The sequence below is a fragment of the Miniopterus natalensis genome, chromosome 1 (genome assembly GCF_054644295.1).
Source record: "Miniopterus natalensis isolate mMinNat1 chromosome 1, mMinNat1.hap1, whole genome shotgun sequence".
Classification (NCBI taxonomy): Eukaryota; Metazoa; Chordata; class Mammalia; order Chiroptera; family Miniopteridae; genus Miniopterus; species Miniopterus natalensis.
In genome coordinates this window covers 36,117,479-36,133,335 of record NC_142081.1, presented here as the reverse complement: position 1 = coordinate 36,133,335, position 15,857 = coordinate 36,117,479, and the positions used below count along the sequence as shown (strand labels likewise).

Genomic DNA, 15,857 nt, shown 5'->3' with positions numbered 1-15,857 from the left:
ACCCTCCCCTTTGGTTTTACTAACAGAACTTCACTAAAAGCAAATCCTTCATTAAAAGACTTTTCTAGATGCCCAACATCTAAGGATAGCTAAACAGTGTTAGGAGGAGTCACTGGGTTGGGATTTTTAGAAGGATCTTAAAAGAGGATTGACTGCCCTGGCTGGCATGGCTCAGAGGCTGGAGCGTCAGCCTGTGCACCAGACGGTCAGAGGTTCAATTCCAGTCAAGGACACACACCCGGGTTGCAGGTTAGATCCCTGCCCCTGGTTGAGGACCCTGCGGGAGGCAACCAACTGATGTGTCCCTCACATGGATGATGTTTCTCACTCTTCCCTCTCCCCCTCCCTTCTACTCTCTCTCTAAAAATCAATAGGAAAAATATCCTCACTCCTTGGGTGAGGATTTAAAAAGAAAAAGAGTGCTGACTGATACTCTTGTCCTTCCCACTTCTTCCTGACCAAACACAGACAAGACAGCTAGAACAACAGCAGTAATCATGGACCATGAGGCATCTTTAAAGAAGCAGCCCTTCTAAGGATGGTCCATCAGAAAGAATGAACCTAAATCCCTGATTATGTCAGAGCAGCCACAACAGCCCTTGACAGCTCACAATCAGGACTCTGAAAAAGAGAAGGACAATCCTGGTAGCAACATGAAGATAAAATGAAAGGCATCGGAGCGCAAAGATAAGGAAGCAGGTTAAAAGAATATCACATCAGTATAGGTCAAGGACGACTGGGACCTGAAGTAAAAACAGAAAACACTCAAGAGACTTTTCATAAATACAGTAAGTAAAACTAGGGAGAAAACTGAGCATGTATACGAAGCATGAGAGAGAGGTGGGGAAGGAAGGAGATAAAGGGAATGAAGAGGTTACTAAATGGGGCAAATAGGAAGCCACCAATATAGCTTACCAAAACTAAAGCTAGAAGAATAATAGTTACTTTGTTTTGGATTCTGTTAGTTTTGGGGGTTTTTTAAGATGAGTTTTTTTGGTGTTCAATTTAATTTTAAGAGAGTTTGAGGGATCAGAATAACAATTAGGGAAGCTGCCAAGAGAACTGATATTCAGAAAAGATATCAGGAATAGAGAATTAGAATTAAAAGTTAGAGTATAGCCATAGGCAAAAAGAGTAAATTTTAGTGTAAGTAATTTTAAAAGACTGTTTAAAAGTCAGACCATAGGGGATGGTTGGCATTATGACAACAGATTTTTCCATTCATCCATTAAACAGTTATTTGAACACCTACCACATGTTAGTCACTGTTCTTAGTCATTGGGGTACAGTTAAGTTCCAAATAAAAAATTTTATCTTTTGAATTTACATTCTAAAAGTAGAGACAGACAACTTTAAAAATTTAAGTAATATGTAATGTTAAGTGTTATCAAAAAATATTAAATGTGTGATAGGACATTTTAGGAATCAAGGAAGGCTTCTCTGGGGGTGACATTTGCACAAAGAACTGAAGTAACAGAGTGAAACATAAATATATAAATATGTGGAAGACACGAGTTCTAGAGTGGGAAAATACCTGCAAAGGCCTTATGGAAATAACACATCTGGCAGGTTCAAGTAACAGAAAGATGTACATGTGAAGAGCAAGGGAGATGAAAAGAAAATCAGATTACCCCTGGCCAGTTTGGCTCAGTGGTTAGAGTGTTGGCCCATGGACAGAATGGTCCTGGGTTCAATTCCAGCCAAGGGCATGTACCTCAGTTGCAGGCTCGATCCCTGGCCCCAGTTGGGGCACATGTGGGAGGCAACCAACCAATGTGTCTCTCTCACATCAATGTTTCTCTCTATCTCTATCTCTATCTCTCCCCCCTCCTCCCACCCCTCCACTCTCTCTGAAAAGCAATGGAAAAAATATCCTCAGGTGAGGATTAAAAAAAAATCAGATTATGGAGGAAGCTAGTGTCCACAAGATTTTATCACAACTGTAATGGGAAGCCTTTCTGACGGTGGCAATGTAATCGGACACATCTCACTTACTTGTGGAGAAGAGTTTGGTGAGACAAAAGTGAAAGGAGAAAGACTAACTACTCTGGTTTCCCAGATGAGAAATGATGATGGTTTGCACAAGAGAGTAGCAAAAGTAAAGGTATAGGAAGTGGTCAGATTTGGAAAGTTTTGATCGTAGAACCTCAAGGACTTATTGATGGATTGGCTATGGTAGAAGGACAAGTCAAGGGTGACTCAGGTTTTTTGTTTTAAAATCTACATTGATATAGTAATATAGCCATACCAACTTACTTCAGGTTATCACTTGGAAGATATATCTTTTTCCTTCATTTACTTTGAATATTTCTGAAGCCTTTAAGACACATTTCTAAGCAGCATATAGTTGGGTTTGGATATTATACCCAGCTTGACAATCTTTATCTTAATTGGAACATTTAATCCACTGATATTAGTGTTTTTTTCATCTACCTCTGCCTCCGGAAATCTTAACTTTTGAAGACACTCTCGAAATGCTAGTTTTTGTGAAGTCTTTCCCAATACCATACATGACCTCCCACCCCAACAATCAGATATAAGCTCTCTTTCCTTCTGACTGCTACAGCATTTTATTTGTCTCTCTCTTGTTATAACAGGGTTCTGCCAGTTATTTAAGTGATTTGGGAATGTGTCTCATCCTCCCTGTTTAGGACATAAAGTATGAAAAGAAACAAGCTGGGTCTTAGTCATCTTTCTAGCCAGTAGACTAAATACTGTGAGCTAATTTTAACCTCATAAACATTTACTGAGTATCTATTATGTGCCAGGGACTATGCTAGGTACTCAATATAGGTCTGTCTTATTCACCGCAGTGTCCCTTCCACATAGCTTGGTGTCCTCAACTATAAAATCGAGCTTAAGTTATATTAGTTCATAAAGACACCCTGGGCAAGAATCTCAATATTCTACTCGTTACTAGATAGACAGTTACTAGTTACTAGATAAACAGCATGATTCTCCTCTTTTAGTGTCATACCAACCTATTATTTCATTTCTAAATTTCAATTTAAAATGTTATCCATAGCCCGGCCAGGCGTGGCTCAGCGGCTGAGCGTCAACCTAGGATCCAGAAGATCAGGGTTTGATTCCCGGTCGGGGCACATGCCCCGGTTGTGAGCTAGGCAGCCGATCAATGACTCTCTCCTCATTGATGTTTCTATCTCTCTCTCTCCCCCTCCTTTCCTCTCTCTGAAATCAATAAAGATATGTTTTTAAAAAAATAAAAAATAAAATGTTATCCATAGCTCCTTAGAAATGAGTGCCATTATCATTCGAGAGTGTAATCAGTTGTTCAAACTTAACTGAAACCTCTATACAAACAGAATTGAATATTTTTTTAAGGTATATAGCCATGACATAAAAAATCTGTATTTGGTTTCTGCCCTTGGTTCCTGACATGGAGTTCCTAAAACCCTTGTAATTTCCTGAGTGACAGGAATGCTGGGAACATTTTTGTTCTAATATTTGGTATTTAACTCCAGTTCCTGATATAAGAGCTTCTAAAACCCCTGGAGGGTATTTTTTATGCTAATGAGATGACTGGTGGCTGGGGGCTCTAGATAGCTTCAGGATAGGGCCTGGTTGCCAGAAACACAGAGTCATTAGTAAGAGGATTGGAAGGTGGTTACCAGAAGGAAGGGAGTTGGGGGGTAGAAAAGGGTAAAGGGGGACAAATATATGGTGACAGAAGATGATTCGACTTTGGGTAGTGGGCACACAATGCAATATACAGATCATGTACACTTGAAACCTATATGATCCTATTAACCAATGTTACCCCAATTAATTTAATTTTTAAAAAAAGAAAAGAGGGTTGGAACTTTCAGCCCCACCTCCCATCCTCCACACTGGAGACTGTTAATCACCAATGGTCAATGATTTAATCTGTCATGCCTACATAACAGAACCTCCATAAAACCCTAAATAAAAGGGTTTAGAGCCCAGCCGGGCGTGGCTCAGTGGTTGAGTGTCTCGACCTGGAATCCAGGCGATCAGGGTTCAATTCCCAGTCAGGGCACATGCCCAGGTTGTGGGCTCGATCAATGACTCTCTCATCATTGATGTTTCTATCTCCCTCTCTCCCTCTCCTTTCCTCTCTCTGAAATCAATAAAGATATATTTTTTAAAAATAAATAAATAAAAGGGTTTAGAGAGCTTCCAGGTTGGGGAACACTACCCAAGTCCAGGGATAATGACACAACCCCAAACTACACTAGAACAGAAGCTCCTGTGCTCCAGACTCCCTGGTCTTGCCCTATGCATCTCTTCCATTTGGCTGTTCATGAGATAGCCTTTATAATAAACCAGCAATAGCAAGTAAAGTGTTTCCCTAAGTTCTGTGAGCCATTATAGCTAAATTATCAGATCTCATGAGGGGATGGTGAGAACACCCAATTTGCAAACAAGTCCTACAGAAGTTGTAGGTAACCTGGAGACACACTATTTGTGATTGGCATCTGAAGTGACAGGAGGTCTTATTGTGATAGTTAGATAGACATGAGCAGAGCAACGACAATGGGCTAGGTACAGAAAACCATCAGGGTGGAAACCCCCATGTGCCTAGTAATTATAGGGTGGGACCTTGGTGGGGTGGCCTTTTCTTCCCTAGCATATCGGTCATGGGGTTTGGACCCCCTGACCTTTCCTCCCTAGAGATAACATCTAGGCCTCAGTTGTGTTTCAGCTCCAGGCCCAGAAAAGCAACAAAACCAGCCACAGCTGACCTCAGGACCAGCTGCACTGGATAATGACCCCGCCCTGGCCCCGACCAATCAATCAGTGGAGGCCACAACCCTGAAAGAACACACCAGGAAAACTGCTGAATATTCTGTTGAGATCTTCCCCTGAGACCTTCCCTAAGATCTCCACCCTTAAAACCCTTAGGGCAGAGGACTCAGTGCACTTTCGATACTGGAGGAAGCCAGGCCTTTGCTTTTGCCTTTCTCTTTCTCTTTCCCTTCCTCTCCCCTGACCCCAGGCTCCTTACCATTAGCTTCCTCTCTCCCAATCTCCGAGGGCCCTTCCTTTACCTCTATAACTTGCTTCATAACCCCATTTCATCCAGGAAATACTTTTTCTACCTGTGTGATTTACCAAATAAATGTTCCCTTGCAATGTGGGTCTTGGCTCTGAATCCTTTCCTAGCCAGAACCCAGGTCCAGTGCAACCCCACTGGTCTAACACCTGGTGCCATTCCCACAGCCTACATCATTTTAAGACTGAACCCTTAACCTGTGGGATCTGTGCTAACTCTAGGCAGTTAGTGTCAGAATGCGGGGTGTGGAAAACTCACACATTTGATGTCAGAAGTGTTCAATGGTAGAGGGAACAATATCCCTTTAATAACCAAGGTTAGTTAACCTTTCTGCCCTGGGAGCTAGCTGCAGAGACCAAAAGGGGCAATAGCCATCTCTTGGAGGAGGAAGGCCAATGAACTAAAAAAGAATAAATGTACACAGTGTAGAAGAAAAAAGAATTCCATGGAAAGTAACTTCACAGGGTGAACTGATCATAAATTCCTAACTGGGGAGGTCATGATGGGTAGTCACGCCGAAAAGGCTATCTTTGCCTTAAGCAAGCCCCCATCCTTGTTTCTGTGCATTAAAGTTCACATACCTTTGTGTTCATGTGACCACCCTTTCAGACCTCTCTTTTTAAAGTGCTGAGAGCACATATTAACTATCCCGTAATCCAATCCCCATCTTGCTTTCTCCTGCCTCTATGTAGTCTTCCTTAAATTCCCTCCTTAATTTCAAGTGCATAAAAGAAACTGTTCTTCAGAGCATTTGAAATCTTGCTCCCTGGGGGTTGTCGCCAGTATGGCTCAAATAAACTCTTACAAAATTCTCTACAGGTTTGGGTGTTTCTTAATCGACATCAGAAAGTCAGGTAGACACTAATCTGAAAGAAGTTAATCATCCCTGGGTTACTTCTCATTCAGTTTTCTGAGTTACAAATTCTAATTTTAAACTAAATGAGAGGCTCATGTAGCTATCTAATCCGTGATGCTTGTGGAAATTTTCCATAATATTCCAAGGCAAGTTTGAAAATTTTTTGAGAAAAAAAATAAATACATAATTTCAAGTTAGGTTGCCTTAACTTTTCTAAAAATAAATGAGAGAAACTGCAACTTAAGCAATTATAAAAACTTAGAACAGAAAAGAAAAATACTTCAGGTACCTCAATTTTGGTACCTCCTTTGTGCTAATGGAAATTTAATAAATAACTGAATTGTGATATATCTGTCAGGCAAAACAAAATAAAAGTCTAACTATAGGGTTGAAAAATGACATCAAAGCCTCAATAGAACAGTTTACAAAATTAAATAAAATTCTAAACTAAAGAGTTTTAAATAGCTTTTTTTCTCTATATGTACTAATTTATACAATAATCTAGAAGTTCTGCCCTTCTGTTTATTCTTATAGAAAAAAAGGTAGAAAAGATATTTTCCCAACTTGGAAAAATAAATGAAATGACATAAGCATTTTAAATACTCAGTTTTAAGTCATTCAAATGGAAAATGTTTGTCATCAAAAATTTATCAACATAGATATCTTTCTACCTTTGCAACTGAAATTCCATAGTCCTGGAGAGGTTTCACAGCCTTATTTAGTTCTTCAAGAAATACAGAGGTACTTGGAGAATCTAAAATAAGAAATGTTTTATGAATGTTTAATGATTTGCCCCTTAGGAAAGATGAATTCTTAAAATTAAAGCCCAAAGCTGCAAACTAAAGAAGCAATAGATTAGTTTGCCCAACCAGTATGCAAAAACAACCAATAATCAGTAACTAAACACAACTAATTATAGTATATTTTATACTCTTATTTCCAAAGCCTCAGTATTTATTTCTAATGTCTTTATAATGAAATATTTAACTTTGTAAGTGACCTTATAAACTTTCTAGAACAATAAGATAAATATATGTTTAATTTAAACCTAATATTTGGCATCATTTTACCAAGTTTAATAGCATATATAAAACACAGATGTACACATGCACAAAATTTTTAAAATACCAGTTTCAAATCACAATTACAAGGTAACCAACAGAAATGTGGTTTACTTCATTTAAAATTGCAAGTATAGTATTTTTTATGCATGCAGACAAATTACAATTACAATTATTAGTTATGTTTAAGAGTTATATTAGTTAAGAGTTATATTAGTTGATTCAGTTTAATGGTATAGCTAAAGCAGAGTATTAAACTAATTCATTACTAATACTACATTTAAAGTTTAAAAACCACTTTTAAAATATTTACATGCTAAAAATATGAAATAGTATACAGTACTTTCAGAAATGACAAAATTTAGGTATTATATTAATAGCTCATTTTTATCTAGTATTTACTATGGACTAGTCACATGAGTAAAATCACTTATCCTCACAACAAATGTATAAAGCAAGTACTATTTCCTCATTATGGATGACAAAAAAGACAGAGGCTAAGTGACCTGACCAAGGTCACACAACAGGTGAAGTGGCAGAATTAGGATTTAAACCCAGGGAGACACATTATATATAGTAGCAGCTTTGTAGCACATATTATTAACCCTAACAATAAGTGTCCATTGAGCATACTGATCAAATAGCAATAGAAATGTCACAAAAATCAGAATATAAAAAGTACTTACCAGCTTGACAAAAATAAGCTAAGGAGGCTTTTCCTGCTTGCAAGGTACTGAAATATTTCTGAGGGCTCAGTTCTGGTAGAGAGTTGGCTGCTGACTTATAAACAATGCACATCATGGCAAAAGAGATGCCAAATACATTGAAAATGAAAGACATCATCAGCTACAGTTGTATAAAAGCAGGATATTCTGTTTTATTCACTGCTGTGTTCTGTCACCTTGGACAATACCTGGTAAGAATAGGTGTTCAACAAAGTTTTGCTGGATGAATTTGTTAAATAAATGAATGAAGTAAAATCTACAAAAAGAATAATATAAGGCGTTATTTATATATTTGACTTTGCTAGTACTTTATTATTTCCTTCTAGTAAAAATTTGAGAGGAGATGCTACCTAATGACATTGATTTGATAATGCTTTTGATTTTGGATACTTGTAAAAGATATTAGGAAAATGCAATACTAAGTACCTTAAGTTTAATAGGTAGTTACTGGAGTATGTGAAGCTAATTGTAATTTTTAAGGGTTCTAAACTTTATTCTCAAACATCCAATTCCTTTTTTTTTTTAATATATTTTATTGATTTCAGAGAGAGGAAAGGAGAGGGAGAAAGAGAGAGAGAAACATCAATGATGAGAGAGTCATTGATTGGCTGCCTAGCCCGCAACCCGGGCATGTGCCCTGACCAGGAATCGAACCCCGATCGCCTGGATCCTAGGTCGACGCTCAACCGCTGAGTCACGCCCAGCCGAGCCCCAATTCGTTTTTTAAATTGGGCATTTTACCCTTCCCTATGGAGAGTGGATCTACAATTAACAGACAAACAGCTACTTAATTACATTAACATGGGAGTAAGACATCAAAACATATGTCCACTACTTACAAAGATTCCTTAATACACATTTTTAATGCTCAAGACTTTGATTTATTTATACAGCTTAGAAATTCAAGTATCTTTTCAACTCAGTTCTACTTTCTGAACTCAGATTTGTTCTAGATAGCCTCCTCTCATCTTGCTCACATTTACTTCCATGCTGTCCTCTGTATCTGCTTTCAATTCTCCTGTTTTGCTACTTTCAAATTTCTCTTAAACAATTTCTTCTTTCAGGAAGCTTTTCTACTGATAATCTGTATTATTCGTGTTTCAAAGAAGATAGAAAAATTTGAATATTATAAAAATATCATACTTCTAGAAGGTAAACATACACCCACAGGTATAGATGAGAATTTTGCTTTAATTTTTTTTCCAAACAAAAGGTCACTATCTTAAAACAGAAGACAGAGAGGGGAAAAGGCAAAAATTACCCATAAAGATAGGAGTAGAATTTTTCAGCAAAGAATAAAATGATAAAAGAATGAAAAATTTAGGGGGAAAATTATACTAAATTGAGTATTTACTCTGGTATTACAATATTATCATAAGCATATAACACCTCTCCCTAAGGAGTAGATATATCTAAAAAAGGAGCTAACTACTCATGATTACTTCCTAATACTTTTCATTAGAGCTAATTTATATCAAACAGTAAATTAATTTGCCATCAATTTTTAATAATGGGCCAAGAGTTCAAAAACTCAAGTAGAATGAGGAGTGAGGGCTGTGAAAGGTATATAAAAAAGTAATTTTAATGATATAATTAAGGGGTATCCTTGACATTAAAATTGATTATACATTATAGCCATTTTAAACCAGCATATTTTAAAGCCACTTTATATTAATAGGAATGGTTTAAAATAGGTCATCCAAGATTTTCTTTACATTCTCAGGGTGGGGAAAATATATCCATCCTGAGCCTGAGGGAATAACAATATAAAATATGCTACTAATGAAATAACTCCAACCTAAGTAAGAGGTAAAATATTTAAGTAAAAGCATAATTGAAAGATTCAAGTATAAAATATCATTTTTCCTGTCTTTGTGGTTATAATTCAATTACTTTAACACTAAATTGGACATTAGGGTTAACATATGGTTCTTTTCCCCTAGAATGTATTTTGTAGCATCATAAGTTCTCACTGCACATTCGAGACTTAAAATACTTGGACAAATGAGATTACACATGTCAAAGTACTGTGCATTTGGTCAGCTAGTAATGCTGGTGATTATTCTTACATATTCTTAGAGACAGGAATTCAGTAGTAACCTTGCAGTTTATTCCATCTTTGATAAGTTTGATTATTTAAGAAATTACTTAAAGCAGAGAATACTGCACAGGTCAGCTAGAAATAGAGTTTATATGGTCATAATAAAATAAATACTGAGTAATGATAAAATCAAATCTTTGACAACCACAGTTGAGAAGATGTTAGAGAGAAAGGGATCATGCAGTCAGTGAGAAAGGGGATAAAGAGAGCTAAATATTCATCTTTCACAAGACCAAAAGCCAAGTTTATTGGAAACAGAAATATCAATGCCAAAAGAAACAGGAAGCAGTTGAAAATAAGTGCCTTTAAGGAATAAGAAACTGAAAGGGGAAAGACACCAAGGAGAATTTTGAAGCCCTATAGAACCATCTTGCTCTTTAAACAGTGTATCTTTTCACTTTGATTTTTAAAGAAATTACCTATGTGTAATGAAATCTATATATTCTACTCATATTAGCCCAACCTATCCTGTGGGGCGACAGAAGAGTGTTCATTTCACATGAATAAAATGCATTTGTCCAGAGACATGGTCTCCTCATAAAGAGATCTTTAAACCAAAGAGAAGGTAAGTGTGGATGGCAAGTGGTGGGGAAGAGAACACCCAAGGAGAACAGAGTAAAAACAAAGGTATGGACGGCACTTGGTGACTTTTTTCCTCCAGTTATTAGAAAGTGGAATAGAAAACAGTACTTTAATGCTGCAACAACTAAAAAATCAGAACAAAGTGCTGAGTACCTTGAGAGAAATGTGAGCTTGTTACCTTGGTGTGGTAGTTTATTTGCATGGGGTAAATAGTTCCAGTTTTCCTGTCAGGTGTAAGGCAGAATTACACTTACTACCTTCCTGTACTTCGCACCTGTAGTGAAGTTTGAGGCAACCATGTGACTTATTCTGGCCAATAAAATGTGAGCAAAAGTGGTAGGTCTCTTTCAGGCAACAGTTTTAACAGCTACTGTGTAATACACTAGGCTTTATTTTCTTCTGTCATAGTCACTAAAAATGCTCAACTGGTGGCTGTTCATCAGCAAAGGTCCCAGAATGAATGCAACCAAAGAGAACCCACAGCTGATATGTAATGAGCACATGACATAGGAAGAAATAAACCTTGTTGTCTTAAGCCACCGAGATTTGAGGAGTTATTATTGCAGAACAATCTACTTTATCTTCACTGGTATACAAATTAGAAATGAGGTGCTGCCTTAAGAACTCCAAAATACATACTGGATGAGGGATAAAGCAGCAAACAAACTGTTCAGGGCCTCATCAAGGAAACTTTTTTTCCCAAGGAAACTGCAGAGACAGGAGCTCAGCAAACGATCCACATTAAGGAGTGATAAAACATTTGATGAAACTGTCACTACAATAATTTGGAAGTGACACGTACCTAATGAATTTATGAGCACGTACCTAGGTGGCTAATGGACTTAATTATACTTTAAGAGAAGAGGCTAGATGATGGAAGATGAGAACTGTGTGAGAGTTGCTGTTGGTTGTATGTAATGAGGTATTAAAAGAAAGGTACTCAAAGAAGAACCACCATCCAAAGGACTAGCTGTTCAAAATTTGAAACAATCCTTTAATCCTCACCCTGTAAGGTCGGGAAGCAAGCTGAAAAAACTGCTCAGCCATGGAAAGAGTTCATAGTCTCCAAAGCCAACTTTAGATGTGGTCAAGGATAATAAAAGTGAAGGGGACCTCTTGCAGGGCAAAGCCAAGGACCATGGAGAACTATGCTCTAGAGCATGTGCCAGAATACGAACTGTTACTGGTCTACAATGATGAGATCAACACAGATTAAGTGTAAATGTTTAGAAGCTTTTACAGCAATTTCACACATTTGCAAATAAAATGCTAAGGGCAACAAAAGTTTTTGTTTCGCACCAAAAGGGAAATGAGGAGGAAGTACTTCAAGGGAAAAATACTGATATTCCTGCTAGTGAGGATTCACCTTCATGTGTTCTCTAGAAAGGTGCAGCAACTGCTGGCCCTCTTCAGCCAGAGCAATCCCATTTTGGAATTGGGTCCTGCACACAAACCTTTGCAAACAGTTGGGCTTTAAATATTTGAAAAACCATTGTGCTAAAGTAATGTGCCCCCACAGAACAACAATATCCAACCACTGCATATTTGGACACATTTCCAATTTTAAAATATCTAGCAACAAGCTTTTCTAGAAGACCACTGATTCATTTCCCCTTTACAAGCCTAAATTTCCCTTACAATTAGCCATAAAACTAACAGTTTTCCCTCTCAAGAAAAAGAGGAAATTAACAACTGTAAACATTAAATAAATTATACCAAGATATATGGGCATCATTTTTGGGGAGAAGACATGTTTCATATTTTGCAACAAATGGGGCACTTACTGCTTACAAAGTTCCTGTACGAGTATTTTGTCAAAAATTAGCTTACTTAAGGTTTAATGCTGCTACTGTAGAAGAGAACCTGCTCACTGAACCAGCCTCAAATAAAATGTTGATTAGACTTCATCACAGCTTATCATTTAAGACCCAAAGGAGTCAACATCGTCAGCATCTCTCTATTTTACAACCCCTTCGACATAGTTGGGGCAAAATCCTTTCTCTCCACCCCACCCCCAAATGCACACACCCCCAAAAAAGGAGAAAAGAGGCATCCAGACTTGCAATGACACTGAAATAAAAAATCTCACAAAGACCTAAAACTAGTATGGGCACTATCCAGATGTTAAGTATCACTTGGAGAATACAGGAGAAAAAGAAAAAAGCCTTCATGGCAAAAATCTACTCATGACCAGAAATTTACATCTCACTGATAACAGAAGATACAAAAACAGGCCATGCCAGAGAACAGGAGGTTCCCCTGATTTTGACAAATGCCTCACATCACATAATTCTGAGCTCATGCTTAATTTATGTGCTAATGCACATAGCTGCAATCAGTTAACTCACTGTTGCTATGAGCACTCTGTCCCCTCTCAAGGAGAACTGTGTACTGCCCTAACCACATGCTCCAGGAATCCATTAGATGAGTATCTTCCACTCCAATAAACATGAGGTCCTTGCCTAAAGCGGTGTTGGATTAGGCCTGTTAGCTTCTTTACAGCAAGCTGTACCCTACTGTAGGCTGCACTGCACAACTGCTCAGCTGTTTCACGGACAGGTAACAGTGCTAGGACTAAACATCTATCACAGAATTCAAAACACACCAGCATCCGGTGCCTGGGTGAATACTGCCCCATAATCTGGAGTACAAAACAAACTTCAAAGTTCCCTGTGGATCCCTAGCTAGGAAAGAAGGTAGCAACACCCTTCTGGGGCAAAGCATCAGAGCAAAGCACAGTGAGTTAGGAAAGGCTGGGTCTTGGCTGAGCCTTGGCCGAGTCCTTAAACAGGCCATTGTCTTTCAGACACTGAATTTGTAAGCATGCCGCTCATTCTAAGAACACGAATTATTTTCTCTTCATTTTACACTATTCTGCTCATTTTATTACCAAACACATAAATACATAAATAAATAAATAAATAAATAAATAAATAAATAAATAAATAAATAAATGTCAACAAAGGTTAGGAGCCAGCCCAGTACACGTTTGGGAGGTATATTTATTCCCCGCTCAAGTATCAGAGCACTAGTTTTGCGTCCCTGAGCCCCAACCGCTCGCCCGGCCAACTATCGGACAGGACGAAGATTTGAAGAATACGTGTGGAATTTAAGGAGCACAGGCCATTCTGCCTCTGCCTCTCTAGACATTCAAGGACACAGAGTTCTATTTCTGTTTCTGCCTTTTCCTAAACTTACGCCCAGAGCACCGCTCCAAATCCTAAGCTTCGCCGGGCCGCACTCCCCCTATCACGTCCCCCTTCCCTAAGCGCCGTTCCCGGGGAACCTAAGAGCCTTCCCTTAGAACTTCGGTTCGCCCTTCGCCTCGTTCCATTCCTTCTCCCCTCCAGGGGCGCACGTTTTTCTCGCCGCTCACGCTGGGAAAGGAGCAAGCAAAACGCCCCTCATAAGCATCCAGGTGAGGCCAAACTCCAGCTCGGCGGGGCAGCCCTGGCTGGGGGAAAGCCGCGCGGTCTGAACCCCATCCCTGCAGGCAGAGACCCAGCGCCTGGCCTGCGGGATCCGCGCAGCCACCTACCTGCGTGCGCGCGGCCGGCAGCCCCGGCCCAGGGAAGGAGAGGAAAAGGCGGCTCCTTACACGGCTCGGCCGCGAGAGGCGAACCGCTAAGCCTAAAACAGAGAGCGTCGCGCTCGCCGCGGCCACCGCTCCGTGGAATCCGCCTGCAGGGCAAAAAGAAATAAATAAATAACAATCCCCGAGGCTCCTCCCTCTCCTCGTGCTCCTTACGTGCTTCCTCTCCAACCAATTGGAAGCTTAGAGGGCGGAGCGAGACCCGCCCCAGGTGACGGGCGACCACCGAGTCCTCCCGCCGGTGCGAACGGGCCGTGCAGTTGCCGGGCCAATCGGCAGCGTGGGTGGGAAGTGCAGGGGAGGGGGAAAGCGGGGAGCGCGGGCGCCCAATCAGGTCTTGGAGCCCGGGAGCGACGGGTCCTGCGGCCCGTGGGCGTCCGAGCGCGGCGCGCAGGGGGCGTGCCCGCCTGGCCCAATCGGCGCGAGCCCACGGTGCGGAGCGAGCGCCTCAAATGCTCGGGTTTCTCAGCTGATTGTCTCCAGCCGAGAGTTGTTTTTTGCAGCTACAGAGCGGAGCCGCAGCAGGAGGAGCCGAGACCCCCGGGGGGGGAGGGCGGGGAGTGGAGGCGGGGTCGGGGGGAGCCGCGGCTGCTCTGCGCGGGGCTCCGGGTCCTGTCACGGCGCTTCCTGGGGTTGGAGGTTGGGGTGGGTGGGGGGTAAGGCACAAATCCTTCTCCCCCTCGACGGCGGCTCCGAGCCCTGCCCCTTCCTTCCCGCGCTCCCTCGCCCGCCCTCCAGGCCTCTCATGAGGGTGTCCGTGCCGGGTCCCGTGGCCGCCGCCACCCCCGCGGCCGGCCGCGAGCCCTCGACGCCGGGCGAGGGCGGCGGAGGCGAAGGCGCCGTCGCTGCCGCCTCAGGCGCCGCGGTGCCGGGCTCGGTGCAGTTGGCGCTGAGCGTCCTGCACGCTCTGCTCTACGCCGCGCTCTTCGCCTTTGCCTACCTGCAGCTGTGGCGGCTGCTTTTGTACCGCGAGCGGCGGCTGAGTTACCAGAGCCTCTGCCTGTTCCTCTGTCTCCTGTGGGCAGCGCTCAGGACCACCCTCTTCTCCGCCGCCTTCTCGCTCAGCGGCTCCCTGCCTCTGCTCCGGCCGCCCGCTCACCTGCACTTCTTCCCCCACTGGCTGCTCTACTGCTTCCCCTCCTGTCTCCAGTTCTCCACGCTCTGTCTCCTCAACCTCTACCTGGCGGAGGTAAGGCGGGAGGACCGGCTTGCGGGGCGGGCGAGCGGGGCTGCCGCGATCCACTCCCGCTGAGGACGGGCGGGGGGCAGGGGCACGATGAGAGGCGGACCCAGGACCAGCCTGGAGAAACTGAGGCACGCAGCCCTGGAGGGCGCGCTGGTGTTCTCGCCCTAAACTTGAGCAGCTGATTGACTCGGTGACTGAGGGGCTTGGGGGGGTGGGGGGGGCGAGTGAGTAAGAGTGTGTGTTCTCACAACTTAAAACAGCAGGACGACCCTTTGTTCGGTGTTCTAGCCCTCTAAGGTAAGATGTTGGTGGCATCGCAAGAAGTGGCAGCCCCGGTGGCTCTGCCGAAGCTGGACTGTGTTGAGAGAGGTTGGATGCTGAGGTAGCAGCAGCTCTGCTGAAGCTGGACTGCTGCCAGCCATTACGTCACCAGGCAGAGCTGTGCCTCTGCTATTGTTGCTGCGTTTCTTTTATTAGAAGCTTAAATTCCCTCCTGCATCTCCTTTCCTGTGGCTCTATAAGCCTCACACAAATTCCGTTCGATAGTTCCCCAGCAGGGTTAATAATCAATAACCAATGCCTAGGGTCAATAGAAAGACCTCCATAAAGCCCTTAATGTTTGCCCCAGTTGCTTCATGCTTTGGCTATTTTTCCTACCTCTTACAGCGTAGTCTCCTTTTTTTTGGAGCTAATTAAGAGAAAATACTAGCTTAACCTGT

At 41.7% G+C, this 15,857-nt stretch overlaps 2 protein-coding genes across 3 annotated transcripts in view; one reads left to right on the top strand and one right to left on the bottom strand.

Annotated features, from left to right (window-relative positions):
• TXNDC16 (thioredoxin domain containing 16) overlaps positions 1-14,051 on the bottom strand; it is a 67,426-nt gene extending 53,375 nt beyond the window's left edge. For both annotated transcript variants that reach the window (XM_016198114.2, XM_016198117.2), the window contains exons 1-3: positions 13,899-14,051; positions 7,639-7,865; positions 6,563-6,645 (exon numbers count right to left, since the gene is read on the bottom strand). In XM_016198114.2, the coding sequence (XP_016053600.2) occupies positions 6,563-6,645; positions 7,639-7,795 (240 nt within the window). In that variant the 5' untranslated portion in view covers positions 7,796-7,865; positions 13,899-14,051. The remainder of the gene's footprint in view (positions 1-6,562; positions 6,646-7,638; positions 7,866-13,898) is intronic.
• A 646-nt stretch (positions 14,052-14,697) lies between these two features.
• GPR137C (G protein-coupled receptor 137C) overlaps positions 14,698-15,857 on the top strand; it is a 47,592-nt gene continuing 46,432 nt past the window's right edge. The window contains exon 1 of the mRNA XM_016198243.2: positions 14,698-15,141. Within this exon, the coding sequence (XP_016053729.2) occupies positions 14,698-15,141 (444 nt within the window). The remainder of the gene's footprint in view (positions 15,142-15,857) is intronic.